This window comes from Hyperolius riggenbachi, chromosome 11, assembly GCF_040937935.1.
Source record: "Hyperolius riggenbachi isolate aHypRig1 chromosome 11, aHypRig1.pri, whole genome shotgun sequence".
Lineage (NCBI taxonomy): Eukaryota > Metazoa > Chordata > Amphibia > Anura > Hyperoliidae > Hyperolius > Hyperolius riggenbachi.
Window position 1 is genome coordinate 33,342,821 of NC_090656.1, and position 19,948 is coordinate 33,362,768.

The 19,948-nt window shown below is 49.3% G+C and overlaps 1 protein-coding gene across 9 annotated transcripts in view; it reads left to right on the plus strand.

The window, feature by feature from the left end:
* The first annotated feature begins 9 nt into the window (after positions 1-9).
* TMEM231 (transmembrane protein 231) overlaps positions 10-19,948 on the plus strand; it is a 39,884-nt gene continuing 19,945 nt past the window's right edge. The window contains exons 1-4 of one of the 9 annotated variants that reach the window (XM_068260795.1): positions 10-30; positions 8,240-8,385; positions 15,132-15,298; positions 18,859-18,987. In XM_068260795.1, coding sequence (XP_068116896.1) covers positions 26-30; positions 8,240-8,385; positions 15,132-15,298; positions 18,859-18,987 — 447 coding nt within the window. In that variant the 5' untranslated portion in view covers positions 10-25. Of the gene's footprint in view, positions 50-114; positions 239-568; positions 592-7,171; positions 7,412-8,239; positions 8,386-15,131; positions 15,299-18,858; positions 18,988-19,948 lie in introns of those variants that run through there. The other 8 variants (XM_068260793.1, XM_068260792.1, XM_068260800.1 and 5 more) reach the window with 8 other exon arrangements.

The following is a 19,948-nucleotide window of genomic DNA, read 5'->3' on the forward strand; positions in this document are numbered from 1 at the left end:
AGGAGGGGGCGGTGCCTGCTGGGAGATGTGGTAGACTGTTGCTCACTCAGTCAGTAGTTGAGGGGATGATTGATGACTAGGGACTCAGGCCTTATTAGCCTTACCCTCTTGTCCAACCTCTACTCTCCCCCTCACATGTTTGATGTATTTTACATACCAGAATGGGTTGACAGATGTTTGTCAGAAATTGGATAGAAGGATCAGCCATACTATGCCAGGGAAAAAAATACATATACAAGTAGATAAATACTTGATCTACTTACATAACACATGTATTATACTGTCCACGTTTTGATTTCAGTGAATGTTATATAGTAAATGACGAGAATTCTGTTCCTGGTGGGGGCCTTGTCTTTTGCCCACAGTTAAGGCTAACTCGTGATGTCATTTCTGCCCTTTACTTTTTTTCTTGTCTCCTCCAATCGCTGAGTCGCCTCAGCCTTGCTTGTAAACACAAGTGAATAGGGGATTAGGTTTCAGATAAGCAGCTGGCAGGGAAATAAAGGAAAGAGGAGGAATACATTATAGATAAAAAGAACCCCCAGCATGCAATTCTTTGGCACAGACTACTAAAGGGCCAGTGCTCCTTAAGTATGTGATAACTCCAAATCATAACAGCAGTTTTACAAGTTTTGAATGCAGGATTAGCATCTTTATCACTTAATACACTCAGACCAGTTGCTGTTGAAATTTGATTTTTATGGTGACGATACCGCTTTAAGGTGGCCATATATCAGGCGACTTGGCAGCCGACCATCCGATTCGATTATTATAATCGAATAGGATGAAAATTGGTACCGCCAAGTGCATGCCCGACCAACAAAGCGACCAATTTCGGGAAGGAAATTGGTCGCATGGTTAATCATGCATGCTGCAAAATGTCCGGGCGAAGTTGGTTGGTCAGGTGAACTACGGCGGACAATTTTTGAAACGAACGACGAACCCCCCCGCCGCAATGTATAAATGTTACACCCCCCCCCCCCCCCCGTGTGCATTTATACATTACCTGTCGGGTGTCAGCCTCCACGCAGTTTCCATCCATCTCGCCGGGTTCCGCATACACACTAGCAGCACATATCGTCTGACGTCAGCCACTAGCGTGTACGCGGCTCTTAGAACCTGGCGAGATAGATGGACAATGTGCGGAGGCTGCTACAGGACAGGTAATGTGTAAATGCACACATGGGGGGGAGGCACATTTATACATTAGGGTGGCGGTGCGGACGCGTCGGGCTCAGCCGATTCCCTGAAGCTTTCATGCTGAAATCAGACGGGAATCTGCCTGTAGTATATGGGCAGCTTCGATTTGTCTCTTTTAATCTGCCCATAATCGTCAGGTCTATTCGTACCTTTATGGTTAGCACCCTGTAAAGATGGCCATATATCTGTTGGCTTGGCAGACGATTGACCATTCTTTTCGATCATTAATATTGAATCGGATGAAAATTGGTGCCATCACAGGCATGCCTGATTTTGGGCTGTTGAAAATGGAAATGCTGTTAAAAACAAAGAAAACCCTGAGGGCCCGTTTCCACTGGCAGCCGCGGGGTGGCACTTGCTGACGAATCCCAGAAGCCGTGCCATGAACAGCTATGGGATTCGCAGCCTCCCGCACGGAAACTGACGGCAATGTCGGCTGAATCCCTAAGGTAAGCGATTCGGCTGGCAGGGCCATAGTTTCCTATGGCAGAGTTACCCCGTGCGGTTCGCCTGCGGGGAAACTCCGAATTCGGCCCAGTTTCCGCAGTAGTGGAAACAGGCCCTGAGAATCCCCCATAAAGAGATGGACGGGCCCAAAACCAGTTCTGTCAGATTTTAACTGCCTACTTTTTTTTGTGATAGTGGTCCTTTAAGGATATAGATTTGGTGGCCGACCGACCATCTGATTCGATAATTATTATCGGATTGGACAAAAATCTGTGTCACCCAACCATGCAATTTTTCTGTTCGATTTTACCCCAATTCAATTAAAATAAGAGATGCTCATGCGTATTCTGCGGAAATGAAATTTCTGAATTTCCTATCAGAAATTGCATTTCCGCATCGAAATTTGGAAATCGGTAATTGGCATTTCCGACCATCCTTAATTAAAAATAGAAAATCTTTTTTCCTGATCAGTAAATTTGATCGAAACTGTCATTTCTTTTATTAAAATCAATTGGAAAGGTTGGAAAAATCAGATCAATTTTGTAAAATATTGAATGGTGTGTGGTGGGTTGTATGAAAGTCATTCAACCTAATTGAATGTAAGTTTACATTCAAGAATAAAGAAACTTTATTTGTCAAAGTGACACATTAGATACAATGTACAGTATGTATTCACTGTAATAAATGTAGTGTTGTTTAAAATAAATGAGGAACAGATTGGTTACTGTAAGGTACATTTTGACCTGGAACCCAATAGGAGAGTTTTTCTGAGCGCTTTGTGATTTGAAAAGCTCTTGCTAATGTAATGCTATGGGTGTGATCCCAGTTGAGCGATACAATTTTATAAAAATCCCCCATAGCATTGCATTAGCAAGAGCTTTTTCAAATCACTAGCGTTTAGAAAAGGCTGCTAGTGGGTTTGAGCCCTTTCTAAGGCGCTTAAACCTTGGCTCTTTAACCTCCTTGCCGGTCTACAAAATCCGGCAAGGAGGCAGCGTGGAACTTTTTTTTAATTTTTTTTTTTTTAAATCATGTAGCGAACCCAGGGCTCGCTACATGATAGCCGCTGAGCGGCGGCATCCCCCGAGCCGCTCCGATCGCCTTCGGCGATCAGAGTATGCAGGAAATCCCGTTGAGAACGGGATTTTCTGCAGGGCTTCCCCGGTCGCCATGGCGACGGGGCGGGATGACTTCACCGACGTCATGGACGTCACAAAGAATCCCGGGCCACCCCTCAGCGCTGCCTGGCCCTGATTGGCCAGGCTGTGCAAGGGGTCTGGAGGGGGGGGGGGGCGCGGCGTGACGTTGCGGATAGCGGCGGATCGGCGGCGAGCGGCGGCGATCGGGTGTTACAAGCAGCTAGCAAAGTGCTAGCTGCTTGTAACAAAAAAAAAATTATGCAAATCGGCCCAGCGGGGCCTGAGAAATCCTCCTGCGCAGGTTACCCCGAGCTGAGCAAGGAGGTTAAGGACAACTGTAGCGAGAGGTATATGGAGGCTGCCATATTTATTTCCTTCTAAACAATACTAATTGCCTGGCTGTAATGCTGATCCTCTGCCTCTAATAGTTATAGCCACAGCCCCTGAACAAGCATGCAGCAGATCAGACATTTCTGACATTATTGTCAGATCTGACAAGATTAGCTGCTTGCTTGTTTCTGGTGTCATTCAGACACCACTGCAGCCAAATAGACCAGCAGGGCTGCCAGGCAACTGGTATTGTTTAAAAGGAAATAAATATGGCAGCCTCCATATCCCTCTCACTACAGTTGTCTTTTAACACAGTGAGGCACTTGATTTGGCCTGAGGGAGTGGACAGGGACTCACAAATTGCGCTGCCAGCTTATTTTTATATGAATCTGTCTTCATTGAGGTAAGCCACCTGGAACTTTATTTATTTTATTGTTTTTAGTTCATTTTATCATTTTCTGTGTGCCTTTTCATCCTGTTTGTGCATTGTATACCCCCCCCCCCCCCCCGCCTAGGATAGGGAATACCTTTGGACCCCATCTATGGGCCTTTTTCTCAAAAAGTGTGACCATCTCCAACTAACCTGGACCCCCAAGTGGAGTCTGGTTTATTGATCTCCACCTGCCTGCAGTGGCTGGTTGCCCCTTTGCAACCTCTCTTTGTGAATACCCTATTTTTATTGTTTTGCTTCTTCTATCATTTGTGACAAACTGCACCATTTAGGCTCCTGGTGTCTCTGTGTTTTTTCATTCCAGGGTGACTGTTCACCCTCTACCTTGTTTTATTGTACAGTAACTAGGGTGTAATGGGTTGTGTACAGTTGCCAGGAAGGAAAGGGATATCTTATTGTACAGTAACCAGGGGGTAATGGGTTGTGTACAGTTACCAGGAGGGAAAGTGAATGTCTTATTGTACAGTACGCAGGGGGTAATGGGTTGTGTACAGTTACCAGGAGGGAAAGCGAATGTCTTATTGTACAGTACGAAAGGGGTAATGGGTTGTGTACAGTTACCAAGAAGGAAAGGGATATCTTATTGTACAGTAACCAGGGGGTAATGGGATGAGTACAGTTACCAGGAGGGAAAGTGAATGTCTTATTGTACAGTACGCAGGGGGTAATGGGTTGTGTACAGTTACCAGGAGGGAAAGTGAATGTCTTATTGTACAGTACGCAGGGGGTAATGGGTTGTGTACAGTTACCAGAAGGGAAAGCGAATGTCTTATTGTACAGTATGAAAGGGGTAATGGGTTGTGTACAGTTACCAAGAAGGAAAGGGATATCTTATTGTACAGTAACCAGGGGGTAATGGGATGAGTACAGTTACCAGGAGGGTAAGGGATGTCTTATTGTACAGTAACCAGGAGGGAAGAGGATGTCTTATTGTACAGTAACCAGGGGGTAATGGGTTGTGTACAGTTACCAGGAGGGAAAGGGATATCGTATTGTACAGTAACCAGGGGGTAATGGGATGAGTAGTTACCAGGAGGGTAAGGGATGTCTTATTGTACAGTAACCAGGGGACAATAAGATGTGGACAGTTACCAAGAGGGAAGGGGATGTCTTATTGTACACTTACCAAAAGGGAAAAGGATATCTTATTGTACAGTAACCAGGAGGGAAGGGGATGTTTTATTGTACAGTAAGTAACCAGGGGGTAATGGGATGTGTACAGTTACCAGGAGGGAAAGCGGTGTCTTGTTGTACAGTAACCAGGGAGTAATAGGATGTGTACAGTTAGCAGGAGGAAAGAGGATATCTTGTTGTACAGTTACAGGAGGGAAGGGGATGTCCTATTGTAGAGTAACCAGGGGGTAATGGGATGTGTACAGTTACCAGGAGGGAAAGCGGTGTCTTGTTGTACAGTAACCAGGGGGTAATGGGATGTGTACAGTTACCAGGAGGGAAGGGGATGTCTTATTGTACAGTAACCAGGGGGTAATGGGATGTGTACAATTACCAGGAGGGAAGGGGATGTCTTATTGTACAGTAACCAGGGGATAATGGGATGTGCACAGTTACCAGGAGAAAAAGGAGTGTCTTATTGTACAGTAACCAGGGGGTAATGTAGCGTGTACAATTACCAGGAGGGAAGGGGATGTCTTATTGTACAGTAGCGAGGGGGTAATGGGATGTGTACCAGGAGGGAAGGGGATGTCAGTGGAGTAGCAATAGGGGTTGCAGAGGTAGAGACCGCATCGGAGCCCTTGGGCCAGAGGGGCCCCATAGGGCCCTTCCTCAAATAATTTATAAGCTGTTTATAGGTCCTATGCTGCTAATAATCACTTCTATAGATGCCTTGAATAGTAGTAATCATTAACACACTGTTCCCCATCCCCTTCTTGCACCTCTAAAGCCGGGTCTACATGGAGTGATCCCATCGACTCTGCCGCATCCCCACTTGTCCGCGCGTGTGTTGGATTCGTTCCCTCCTCGTCCCTGCCAGCGCCGCTTATCTTCCGCTTGATTCCCCGCTATTGTTCGCTTGTGTGGAATGAGCGGGGAATCGGCCATGGCGAGGTCGGATCTTATCAATCGAGATTGAAAAGACACATCGTGCCGTGTAGACCCGGCTTAAAGCTGTTGCGGCTCGATTGATAAGATCCGACAGGTCCGATCTTGCCGCAGCCGATTCCCCGAGAGCAAACAATAGCGGGGAATCGAGCAGAAGATAAGCACCGCCGGCGGGGACGAGGTGGGATCAAATCCAATGCACGCGCGGACGAGCAGGGACACGGCGGGTACGTGCGGGGATGCGGCAGAGTCGATCCGTGTAGACCCGGCTTAATACTATGGATGACCTTGGCAGGTTTTGTTGCACCATATCAAGTGTTACATAGAGAGTGCTTGGGGGGGGGGCTCAATTTAAAACTCACACCAGGGCCCAAAGCTCAATAGCTGGGGGATATCCTATTGTATTGTAACCAGGGGATCATGGGATGTGTACAGTTGCAGGAGGGAAGGGGATGTCTTATTGTAGAGTAACCAGGGGGTAATGGGATGTGTACAGTTACCAGGAGGGACTAGGATGTCTTATTGTACAGTAACCAGGGGGTAATGGGTTGTGTACAGTTACCAGGAAGGAAGAGGATGTCTTATTGTACAGTAACCAGGAGGTAATGGGTTGTGTACAGTTACCAGGAGGGACGAGGATGTCTTATTGTACAGTAACCAGGGGGTAATGGGTTGTGTACAGTTACCAGGAGGGAAGAGGATGTCTTATTGTACAGTAATCAGGGGGTATTGGGTTGTGTACAGTTACCAGGAGGGTAAGGGATGTCTTATTGTACAGTTACCAGGAGGGAAGAGGATGTCTTATTGTACAGTAACCAGGGGGTAATGGGTTGTGTACAGTTACCAGGAGGGAAGAGGATGTCTTATTGTACAGTAACCAGGGGGTAATGGGTTGTGTACAGTTACCAGGAGGGAAGAGTATGTCTTATTGTACAGTTACCAGGGGGTAATGGGTTGTGTACAGTTACCAGGAGGGAAGAGTATGTCTTATTGTACAGTTACCAGGGGGTAATGGGTTGTGTACAGTTACCAGGAGGGAAGAGTATGCTTTTTTGTACAGTTACCAGGGGATAATGGGATGTGTACAGTGACCAGGAGGGAAGGGGGTGTCTTGAACAATGGGGGTTAAAGGGTTGTTATTCTACACAAGAACTGAGTGGGAAGGCATATTGTAGGAGAGAGGGGTACAGGCACAAGAGGAGTATGACAGACAGGGAAGGAGGGGGCGCAGCATAGACAACAGCGTGAGGGATTGAAAGGCAGGCACATAGGTAGTTGATGAAGGAGCATCATATACATTGCAGGCAGGATATGTAAGACATGTATGCAGAGAAGGGCGCAGTCAGGACACGCGGCAGTTTCCCCCACACAACTGAAGCTTCGTGTGCCAATAAACTACAAGTCCCAGCGTAGCCTGCCAATACCAAGCAAAAATTCGCAATGAAACACACAGTTTAGGCTCAGGCTCTGGCAGGCTGGTGTCACTTGCAGAAAAGTACTTCCGGGGCAGCGAGTTGACAGACGCCGGAAGTGGTACCAGGGAATGGCGTCCGTTGCTATGGAGACGGAGGAACGGAGAGCGCGCGGCCAGTAGCGGGGTGCTGCTGCTGCTGCCTGAGCTGCCGGTGTGTGCAGCAGAGGGAGCTGTGTAAGGAATAGGAGAACCGGGGAACCTGCAGTGCTGTGTGGGCACAGATGGGGGTATATAGAGGAGAGTAAGCAGAGATTACATGGAGGTACATTGGGGTAAATCAGAGACATTACTACATATACATATTTTGGGGTAAGACAAATGAGTATATAAAGCTGCTTTGCCATAGAGAAGCGCAATGTTTTTACTGGGTGCAGTCAGACTTACTTGGGAGATACATATATTAATTACAAAGCTATGTAGTAGGATATTATAAAGTATAATTGTCAGGTGAGATGTATGTAGTGAACTGGATGTCTGTTAATAATACAGTACAAGTAGGTTGAGTTCTAGGTGTGTATATAATCCTACCTCCCAGCTGTCCCTCTTTGGGAGCCTGTCCCTCTGTACCTCTTTCTCCCTCATTTGTCCCTCTATCAGGACTGATGTGCAGATCTGTGTAACTGTATTTTCTCTGCGGAAAAATGTGTTTAACTGACTCTACACTTTATTTCCACCCTTTAAATTTATATATTTATTAATTTCATGTGTTAATATGAAGGAAAATGAACCAGGATAGAAAGGACCAGTGTGGTTTAAATTATAAAACAACATATTTTTCTTTTGAAAACTTTGATTGGGGGTCTGTCAGGGGCATCTTAAAGGGAACCTAAACTGAGGGGGATATGGATGTTTTCCTTTTCAACAATACCAGTTGCCTGGCAGTCCTGGGGTTTCTCGCTGTAGTGGTGGCTGAATCACAGACTTGATCTGCATGCTTGTTCAGGGGCTGTGGCTGAAAGTATTACAGACATTGGATCAGCAGGAGAGTCGGGCAACTGGTATTTTAAAAGGAAAAATCCACATCCTTCTCAGTTTAGGTTCCCTTTAAAATGTTGGGAGGTATGATATAATACAAATGTTTTACCCAATGAAATGATTGAATTCGTGCTAATAATACCTTTATTGCTTTTCTGGCAGCCTCACCATGGCAATCTACGAAGTCTATTCCCACCCATACCTTGTGAGGTACAGAACCAGCATCTGCTCCAAAGCCACCGTCTTCCTCATCGTAGTCCTGATCCTGACTTATATCCCTCCATTATTGGTGGCCTATCGCAGCCAAGGTGAGGCCCTGTTCTCTGCTGGAGAGGAGGGAAGGCAGCATCTGCTGGTTATGGGGGATTCAGTCATTCTCTCTATTGTCTATGTGAGATCAGCCTATACAGAACTGCACGTGTCATTGTTTATATTGTGCCTATGTGTAACTTGTAATTATTGATATACATGGTGGCAGTTGTATTTGAACAATGATTTTAAAAACTGCTGTTTTGCATAGTGTTCTTCTCCTGCTTTAATTAGTTTAGTTCTAGGCTTCTTGTGCGCCATTCCCACACTGTGTTCAAGCCTTCTAGAGCTCCCTACAATGTTTCCCAACCATTGAACACCGTGTGTTCTAGCCTTGCAGTGGCCCATCTCTATACTGTGTTCCAGGTTACAAGCTCTATAGGGCTCCACCATAGAGCTCCCCTGTGTCCTCATAGGGAACCAGAGCTTCACAGTGTCCTAATAGAAAGTCCCAGCTTCCCAGTGCCTCCATAGTGTGTCCCAGCTTCCCAGTGCATGCATAGTGTGTCCCAGCTTCCCAGTGCATGCATAGTGTGTCCCAGCTTCCCAGTGCCTCCATAGTGTGTCCCAGCTTCCCAGTGCCTCCATAGTGTGTCCCAGCTTCCCAGTGCCTCCATAGTGTGTCCCAGCTTCCCAGTGCCTCCATAGTGTGTCCCAGCTTCCCAGTGCCTCCATAGTGTGTCCCAGCTTCCCAGTGCCTCCATAGTGTGTCCCAGCTTCCCAGTGCCTCCATAGTGTGTCCCAGCTCCCCAGTGCCTCCATAGTGTGTCCCAGCTCCCCAGTGCATCCATAGTGTGCCCCAGCTTCCCAGTGCCTCCATAGGGTGTCCCAGCTTCGCAGTGCCTCCATAGGGTGTCCCAGATTCCCAGTGCCTCCATAGGGTGTGCCAGCTTCCCAGTGCCTCCATAGGGTGTGCCAGCTTCCCAGTGCCTCCATAGGGTGTCCCAGCTTCCCAGTGCCTCCATAGGGTGTCCCAGCTTCCCAGTGCCTCCATAGGGTGTCCCAGCTTCCCAGTGCATCCATAGTGTGTCCCAGCTTCCCAGTGCATCCATAGTGTGCCCCAGCTTCCCAGTGCATCCATAGTGTGCCCCAGCTTCCCAGTGCATCCATAGTGTGCCCCAGCTTCCCAGTGCATCCATAGTGTGCCCCAGCTTCCCAGTGCATCCATAGTGTGCCCCAGCTTCCCAGTGCATCCATAGTGTGCCCCAGCTTCCCAGTGCATCCATAGTGTGCCCCAGCTTCCCAGTGCATCCATAGTGTGCCCCAGCTTCCCAGTGCATCCATAGTGTGCCCCAGCTTCCCAGTGCCTCCATAGTGTGCCCCAGCTTCCCAGTGCCTCCATAGTGTGTCCCAGCTTCCCATTGCCTCCATAGGGTGTCCCAGCTTCCCATTGCCTCCATAGGGTGTCCCAGCTTCCCAGTGCCTCCATAGTGTGCCCCAGTTTCCCAGTGCCTCCATAGGGTATCCCAGCTTCCCAGTGCCTCCATAGGGTGTCCCAGCTTCCCAGTGCCTCCATAGGGTGTCCCAGCTTCCCAGTGCCTCCATAGTGTGTCCCAGCTTCCCAGTGCCTCCATAGTGTGTCCCAGCTCCCCAGTGCCTCCATAGTGTGTCCCAGCTCCCCAGTGCATCCATAGTGTGCCCCAGCTTCCCAGTGCCTCCATAGGGTGTCCCAGCTTCGCAGTGCCTCCATAGGGTGTCCCAGATTCCCAGTGCCTCCATAGGGTGTGCCAGCTTCCCAGTGCCTCCATAGGGTGTGCCAGCTTCCCAGTGCCTCCATAGGGTGTCCCAGCTTCCCAGTGCCTCCATAGGGTGTCCCAGCTTCCCAGTGCCTCCATAGGGTGTCCCAGCTTCCCAGTGCATCCATAGTGTGTCCCAGCTTCCCAGTGCATCCATAGTGTGCCCCAGCTTCCCAGTGCATCCATAGTGTGCCCCAGCTTCCCAGTGCATCCATAGTGTGCCCCAGCTTCCCAGTGCATCCATAGTGTGCCCCAGCTTCCCAGTGCATCCATAGTGTGCCCCAGCTTCCCAGTGCATCCATAGTGTGCCCCAGCTTCCCAGTGCATCCATAGTGTGCCCCAGCTTCCCAGTGCATCCATAGTGTGCCCCAGCTTCCCAGTGCATCCATAGTGTGCCCCAGCTTCCCAGTGCATCCATAGTGTGCCCCAGCTTCCCAGTGCCTCCATAGTGTGCCCCAGCTTCCCAGTGCCTCCATAGTGTGTCCCAGCTTCCCATTGCCTCCATAGGGTGTCCCAGCTTCCCAGTGCCTCCATAGTGTGCCCCAGTTTCCCAGTGCCTCCATAGGGTATCCCAGCTTCCCAGTGCCTCCATAGGGTGTCCCAGCTTCCCAGTGCCTCCATAGGGTGTCCCAGCTTCCCAGTGCCTCCATAGGGTGTCCCAGCTTCCCAGTGCCTCCATAGGGTGTCCCAGCTTCCCAGTGCCTCCATAGGGTGTCCCAGCTTCCCATTGCCTCCATAGGGCTTGATTTACAAAACGGTGCTAACTTTAGCACTGGCCCTTAGCACGTCTAAACTCAGTTGAAATGTGAGAAGTAGTGATCGTGCGCAAAGTACCGCGCGCAAAGTTTTACGCGCGCACTGCACAGAGCGCAGGGCGCTCCGCGCGAAGTGCCCACTAAAGCCTATGGTACTTAGCACGCGCATAGGACTTTGCGCACGATCTGATTGAGAAAACTGGTGCTAACCTACTTAGCACCCTGGTTAGCGCGCCTTAAGACTTTAGACGTGCTAAGTAGGTTAGCACCTCTTAGTAAATCAAGCCCATAGTGAGTCCCAGCTGCCCAGTGCATCCATGGTGAGATGACCATTCACTATAATTGATTTCTTGATGTTATGGAATCTTGTTACAATGTCTATGGATACGCCTGCCTGACGAATTAACCTGGCTAATCTGACTTATCACCATTGCTACCTGTTGTGCTGCTGCTGCTGGATGAACCGCTTACTGCATGTATCTGTGCTATACTAACACCAAGGCCTGTCATTTCTGATGCTGGACTGCGTCTGACCCCAGCCGTGCTGTTTTGTTGCTCTATTTTTTACCCTCGTTTTTCCTTTTTATAGGGATATTTTATACCTGGGACACAGCACTAGGCTTGATATTCATTTGCAGATTTGCTATTAGCGTTAGATGCCGGCGTGTGTCTGCTGGTGTGATGTTTGTGGTTTGAGTGGATGAGTCGTGACGGGGTGGCCATCCCATGTGTTTTTTACTATATTTTTAACTTGAATTGCGGATTTAATAAATATATTTGATACCTTCATTGAATTTTCATTTGTGTTGGCTCACTGGGAGTGTATGTCCTACCTCTTAGAGATCATCACTGCCAAGTTTGATTAGTATTGCATCCATAGGGTGTCCCAGCTTCCCAGTGCATCCATAGTGTGCCCCAGCTTCCCAGTGCATCCATAGGGTGTCCCAGCTTCCCAGTGCATCCATAGGGTGTCCCAGCTTCCCAGTGCATCCATAGGGTGTCCCAGCTTCCCAGTGCATCCATAGGGTGTCCCAGCTTCCCAGTGCATCCATAGGGTGTCCCAGCTTCCCAGTGCATCCATAGGGTGTCCCAGCTTCCCAGTGCATCCATAGGGTGTCCCAGCTTCCCAGTGCCTCCATAGTGTGTCCCAGCTTCCCAGTGCCTCCATAGTGTGCCCCAGCTTCCCAGTGCCTCCATAGGGTGTCCCAGCTTCGCAGTGCCTCCATAGGGTGTCCCAGATTCCCAGTGCCTCCATAGGGTGTGCCAGCTTCCCAGTGCCTCCATAGGGTGTGCCAGCTTCCCAGTGCCTCCATAGGGTGTCCCAGCTTCCCAGTGCCTCCATAGGGTGTCCCAGCTTCCCAGTGCCTCCATAGGGTGTCCCAGCTTCCCAGTGCATCCATAGTGTGTCCCAGCTTCCCAGTGCATCCATAGTGTGCCCCAGCTTCCCAGTGCATCCATAGTGTGCCCCAGCTTCCCAGTGCATCCATAGTGTGCCCCAGCTTCCCAGTGCATCCATAGTGTGCCCCAGCTTCCCAGTGCATCCATAGTGTGCCCCAGCTTCCCAGTGCATCCATAGTGTGCCCCAGCTTCCCAGTGCATCCATAGTGTGCCCCAGCTTCCCAGTGCATCCATAGTGTGCCCCAGCTTCCCAGTGCATCCATAGTGTGCCCCAGCTTCCCAGTGCATCCATAGTGTGCCCCAGCTTCCCAGTGCATCCATAGTGTGCCCCAGCTTCCCAGTGCCTCCATAGTGTGCCCCAGCTTCCCAGTGCCTCCATAGTGTGTCCCAGCTTCCCATTGCCTCCATAGGGTGTCCCAGCTTCCCATTGCCTCCATAGGGTGTCCCAGCTTCCCAGTGCCTCCATAGTGTGCCCCAGTTTCCCAGTGCCTCCATAGGGTATCCCAGCTTCCCAGTGCCTCCATAGGGTGTCCCAGCTTCCCAGTGCCTCCATAGGGTGTCCCAGCTTCCCAGTGCCTCCATAGGGTGTCCCAGCTTCCCAGTGCCTCCATAGGGTGTCCCAGCTTCCCAGTGCCTCCATAGGGTGTCCCAGCTTCCCATTGCCTCCATAGGGCTTGATTTACAAAACGGTGCTAACTTTAGCACTGGCCCTTAGCACGTCTAAACTCAGTTGAAATGTGAGAAGTAGTGATCGTGCGCAAAGTACCGCGCGCAAAGTTTTACGCGCGCACTGCACAGAGCGCAGGGCGCTCCGCGCGAAGTGCCCACTAAAGCCTATGGTACTTAGCACGCGCATAGGACTTTGCGCACGATCTGATTGAGAAAACTGGTGCTAACCTACTTAGCACCCTGGTTAGCGCGCCTTAAGACTTTAGACGTGCTAAGTAGGTTAGCACCTCTTAGTAAATCAAGCCCATAGTGAGTCCCAGCTGCCCAGTGCATCCATGGTGAGATGACCATTCACTATAATTGATTTCTTGATGTTATGGAATCTTGTTACAATGTCTATGGATACGCCTGCCTGACGAATTAACCTGGCTAATCTGACTTATCACCATTGCTACCTGTTGTGCTGCTGCTGCTGGATGAACCGCTTACTGCATGTATCTGTGCTATACTAACACCAAGGCCTGTCATTTCTGATGCTGGACTGCGTCTGACCCCAGCCGTGCTGTTTTGTTGCTCTATTTTTTACCCTCGTTTTTCCTTTTTATAGGGATATTTTATACCTGGGACACAGCACTAGGCTTGATATTCATTTGCAGATTTGCTATTAGCGTTAGATGCCGGCGTGTGTCTGCTGGTGTGATGTTTGTGGTTTGAGTGGATGAGTCGTGACGGGGTGGCCATCCCATGTGTTTTTTACTATATTTTTAACTTGAATTGCGGATTTAATAAATATATTTGATACCTTCATTGAATTTTCATTTGTGTTGGCTCACTGGGAGTGTATGTCCTACCTCTTAGAGATCATCACTGCCAAGTTTGATTAGTATTGCATCCATAGGGTGTCCCAGCTTCCCAGTGCATCCATAGTGTGCCCCAGCTTCCCAGTGCATCCATAGGGTGTCCCAGCTTCCCAGTGCATCCATAGGGTGTCCCAGCTTCCCAGTGCATCCATAGGGTGTCCCAGCTTCCCAGTGCATCCATAGGGTGTCCCAGCTTCCCAGTGCATCCATAGGGTGTCCCAGCTTCCCAGTGCATCCATAGGGTGTCCCAGCTTCCCAGTGCATCCATAGGGTGTCCCAGCTTCCCAGTGCCTCCATAGTGTGTCCCAGCTTCCCAGTGCCTCCATAGTGTGCCCCAGCTTCCCAGTGCCTCCATAGGGTGTCCCAGCTTCCCAGTGCATCCATAGGGTGTCCCAGCTTCCCAGTGCCTCCATAGTGTGCCCCAGCTTCCCAGTGCCTCCATAGGGTGTCCCAGCTTCCCAGTGCATCCATAGGGTGTCCCAGCTTCCCAGTGCATCCATAGGGTGTCCCAGCTTCCCAGTGCCTCCATAGTGTGCCCCAGCTTCCCAGTGCCTCCATAGGGTGTCCCAGCTTCCCAGTGCCTCCATAGGGTGTCCCAGCTTCCCAGTGCCTCCATAGGGTGTCCCAGCTTCCCAGTGCCTCCATAGGGTGTCCCAGCTTCCCAGTGCCTCCATAGTGTGTCCCAGCTTCCCAGTGCATCCATAGGGTGTCCCAGCTTCCCAGTGCATCCATAGTGTGCCCCAGCTTCCCAGTGCATCCATAGGGTGTCCCAGCTCCCCAGTGCCTCCATAGTGTGCCCCAGCTTCCCAGTGCCTCCATAGTGTGTCCTAGCTTCCCAGTGCATCCATAGGGCATTCCAGCTTCCCAGTATCCCCATAGCGTGTCCCAGCTTCCCAGTGTCTTCCCTCATGGGAAGCCCAGACTTCACTGTGTCCTCAATAGTGTGTCCCAGCTTCCCAGTGTGTTGTAATAACTCCATCTGTGAGTGCACCACTTTGCGTTTCCCCAGTGTTGCAGCACCCCAGTAGTTTTTTCTCAATATTATATGAAAGGCTGTTACTAGCCTGCAGAGGATGACAGGTGAGTGCCCTCATATTCTGTCTGTGTGACTACCAGATATCCCATCAGAATCATGGAAGTACCAGGGACAGGAAGTGAGAGAAAGTCTGACCAATGGGGACACCGACAACAGGAACAACCTGACAGAAATCATACCCCATCCTCTCTAAAAGTAGCACAAAATAACTGGAGCGTTGCAGAATTTTCCAGCTGTAACTCTTGATGTGTGATCAGGAAATGACCGTATATCCTCTTGTACCTGTTGCAGGATTCTGGATGAAGAGGAGCAGCTATGAGGAGCAGCCCAGTGTGCGTTTCCGCTATGAAGTGCTGCTGACGGCTGTGAACAGCACCAGCGGGAGTTACATAGCCTGGAGCACATTTCAGAACTTCAATAACCTGGTGGGGGACAGGCTGCGCATTCCCTCTGTGTCGGTACGTCTATCTAGCAGTGTACCTGGCTTCCTACTTTAGGAGGCGGGCTGTCAAGTCCCTCCTTCACACACTTGCACTGGAAGGAAGATGAAGGGCACGGGGGACACACCCACTCCCACAATCCCCATTTCAATTTCCAAAAATAGGGGTGAGGGAGTGTCAGGCATAGCCACACCTCCTGTTATGGAGGAGCAGTAAAAGGAATAGTGACATGTAATGGTAGCCATACTCCATACCATGGAGTAAAAGGGGGGGGGGGGTGAGCAGCAGCAGACGGCTGTGATGATGGAGCACCCCACATCCAACAAACATGATGCCCTGGCCAGAGGACACTGCAGGACATCGCTGCAAGACTTTTTAATTGGGGTTTCCTAATCAAAGTGGAGATTTTAGTACTGTATATTCCTGCGTATAAGACTACTTTTTAACCCTTGAGCTACTCTCTGCAAACATCTACACTGGCTCCTCCCACCACTCCTCATCTGCTGCTCCTCTCTGCAAAACTACACTGGCTCCTCCCATCACTTCTCATCTGCTGCTCCTCACTTCAAATCTCTTCCCTGGCTCCTCCCACCACTTCTCATCTGCTGCTCCTTTCTGCAAATCTGTACACTGGCTCCTCCCACCACTCCATCTACTAATCTCTACAATGGCTCCTCCCACCACTCTTGAACTGCAGCTTCTCTCTGCAAATCTCCACACTGGCTCCTCCTCTTACCTCTTCTCATCTGCTGCTCCTCTCTGCAAATCCCTTCCCTGGCTCCTCCCACCACTTCTCATCTGCTGCTCCTTTCTGCAAATCTGTACACTGGCTCCTCCCACCACCCCATCTACTAATCTCTACAATGGCCCCTCTGCTGCCCCTCTCTTCAAATATCTTCTCTAAAGCAAAATATAACACAGTTCCCCTCATGTAGCTCCTTGCAAAGAGCTAAAAGCTGTTGCTTTCCTTCACCCCGGTTCACCACTCCTGTGAAATATGTCTCTAAAAGAAAGAGGCAGAAACTTTTATTTCAAATTCTATCAGAGTTTGACTGCACACTACCTGTTGAAAACGTCAGTGCTTCCTCAGGTGCCTCTCCTCACCTCCCAGCTGAATAGTCAGAAGTCAAGGCCTTATCTGAAGCTATTTGCTACAGGCTGAGCGGGGAAATCCCATCCTCACTGAACCGTATTTGATAACCTACACTGGAGTTTCCAGGTTTACTCAGCTGATCTGCATTGCGCAACAGGCGGTGGAATTCACAGCCTGGAGCGAATAGCTTTTTGCGATTTGCATGCAGCATTTTGGCCGCAATTGCGATTTTTTTTTTTTATTCTCTTGAATGAGAATAGTAAAGCGAAAATGCTGAACATTTGCGATTCGAGTGTGAACCAGGCCTCTTTTATTATAGATCGCCCCACACACACAGAGTGTATATGAGTGACTGAGGATCATCTGCCACAAAATGATCCATTGTACTGATACGCAGCAGTTCCTTACTTGACTTAGTATCTGAGTGGAGGCAAGGAGAGCATGCAGGCACCTGGCTGTGCAGGATAGGGACTTACGGGAGTGTTCTGTGCCGCTTCTGAAGTATGCATGGTCAGAACTCTCCCAGCTGTGGCTGCTGTACACAGCTGGGCGTGAGCGCTGACGTACAGGAAGTGTGGAGTGGACAGAGAATACCATGCTCTCTCAGCTGCCTCCAGCGGAAGCCACAAACTCGGACCACAGCAGCAGAAGGGAACCCATCCAAAAAGGGGAACCTGTAAGCATCAGGACCCCATATTATACACAATGGCAAAAAAGGGGTTAGAATGTGCATGTGATCAAAAAAAGGAGCTCCTCCCATTCTAGTGCTTGGACTCTCTGGGCATATTCAACAAGCCTTGCAGAATATGTTCTTATGGCATAGCTTCTGTCTGCACACAAGTACAACTGCGCAGGTTCAAGTATGACCCACACAGTAGTACAGATGCGCTCGTGCACAGAGGAAAATGCCATGCACAAGCGGCTTCTTGCTACTGCACTGGTACAGCTCGCACCTGCACAGTAGTACAAAGACAGGAGCGTGAAGAGGAGGGTTCCGGTGAGCAACTGTGAAGGGGGATCGTAGAAGCCTAAATAATCCAGGTACCTCCCTTCTACTGAGATATTTAACTTTTCTTCCCCCCCCCCCCCCCCCCCCCCTTCCCAGGTCTGTGCTAGGAGAGTTGGGGGGAGCGCCAATTAAATTCCCAAAAAACACAAAATGGAAAATTAATTTACTGCCACCACCAGCAATCTCACATGACCTCAGTATACTGCAGCAGTAGCTGGAAAGCAGCACGCGTGGTCAGTGAGCCTCACTCTGTGCACTCAGATTCAAGGATGCCTGTGCTGTTCCAGCTGCTGCTAGTCCTGCCTCCCCGCCGACTCCTGATTCCTGGAGGGTATGTCTGATGCTCTGGTGTCACTCTCTGTCCGCCGGGATAATGCTGGCTGACATTCTCTCTAGCTGCTCTGCCTGTCCCTGTGTCTCCACTGACATTGATGATCGCTCTCCTCCAAGCTGTTCTGGTGGTCCTGGATGACAAAGCAGAGAAACGGTAAGTATGTACCTTGAGCCGGGCTTACCTTTAAAGAGGAGCTGTCAGCCATACTATCTCACAAAAAACAAACATATATAAGTAGATAAATACTTGCTCTACTTACATAACAGATGTATTGCACTGTCCACATTTTGATTTTAGTGACTTTTCTACAGTAAAAAAAGAGAAAATCCTTCTTAACATTTCCTTCTTTAACTGTGGCTATTTTGAAGCCAATCCTGATGTAATTTCCTCCCTTACTCTCCTCTGCCTGATTTGCCCGCCCTTCACTATAGAAAGTGCATTGTATCAGCATGAGAAATATTGGCCAATCAGAGAGGAACAGAGGTGTGGGAGGGGAAAACAGGAGAGAAAAAGGCTTTGGACAATCAGGCTGCATTAGTTAAGTCTGAGGGGAAGTATAAAACCAAAAAAGGACAACCCAGCATGCCCTGCAACTTCCTTTTTGTGTACCAAGTTTTGTGTGTACCAAATAAGAGTCAGGTAAACTGGGGAATTTATCAACAAGAAAAGTAATAGTGATTTTACCTTTTGGATTGCCTGGCTAGCATCCTTATTACTTGTTTACCAGATAGAAATAAAGAATTGATTTTTGATTTTATGCCCGACAGTTACACTTTAAGGCTGTGGTCATGATAAACCTGCAGCTCTGGATGGGGGCTAGAAGGGAGTGGTTTGTATGGCTTTGCTGACTGCCCTGAAATGATGCATCATATGTGTTGCTTCTTCACCTGCAGAACTCATAACATGATAACTGATAATGGGGTTGTTTCATTACCTTTAATGCAGACAAACTGTGCAAGCAAACTGTTGTTACTTGCGCTAATAAAGCAGCGCAACTTCCTGACATCTCCATGCATGCTACACGCGCTAATGGCAGCGCCAGTTATTTACTGCCTTATGCATAACATATAATCAGTAACTGTGGAGTACTAACCAGCATGTTCCATGCAGTATGCTGCTGACACGTAGCTCCTGTGTTCCAGGCTCGTGAAGAAGATAAAAACCAGGATGGGAAAATGGACCAGCTGTATTTTAGGCTGGAGCTTCCCCTGCTGTCTACAGAAGAGGTGTACGGAGTGCAACTTATCCTGACCTTCTCCTACCAGCTGTATGTACGTACCCTCCCCCTTCTACCAGTTGTATGTACATACCCCACCCCCTTCTACCAGTTGTACGTACGTTCCCCACCCCCTTTTACCAGCTGTATGTACGTACCCCAACCCCTACTACCAGTTGTACATACATACTCCACCCCTTCTACCAGCTGTATTTACGTACCCCACCCCCTTCTACCAGTTGTACATACGTACCCCACCCCTTTTACCAGTTGTATGTACATACCCCACCCCTTTTACCAGTTTTATGTACATACCCCACCCCCTTCTACCAGCTGTATGTACATACCCCACCCCCTTCTACCAGCTGTATGTACATACCTCACCCCCTTCTATTAGTTGTATGTACATACCCCACCCCCTTCTACCAGTTGTACGTACCCCACCCCCTTCTACCAGTTGTACTTACATACCCCCACCCCCTTCAACCAGTTGTAAGTGCGTACCCGCCCCCTTCTACCAAATATATATAACTATCCTCAACCCACTTCCTTCTCCTACCAGCTGTATGTATGTACCCCCCCCCTTCTACCAGTTGTACGTACTTATTCCCATATGCCACCCCCTTCTACCAGTTGAATGTATGTACCCCACCCCCTTCTACCAGTAGTATGTACATACCCAACCCCTTCTACCAAATATATGTACGTATCTCCAACCCACCTCCTTCTCCTACCAGCGGTACTTATCCCACCCCCTTTAGATGCAGAGTTGGGTAGCAGAGCAAGGCGGGCCTCTACAAGAAGTGCAGGGGATCTGCCATGTATTGTCAGATATAGAGTTGGGTAGCAAAGCACGGCGGGTCTCTACATGTTATGTAATGTCAGATGCAGAGTTGGGTAGCAGAGCGGGGTGGGTCTCTACAGGAAGTGCAGGGAATGGGAATCTATGTATTGTCAGATGCAGAGTTGGGTAGCAGAGCAGGGCGGGTCTCTACATGCTATGTATTGTCAGATGC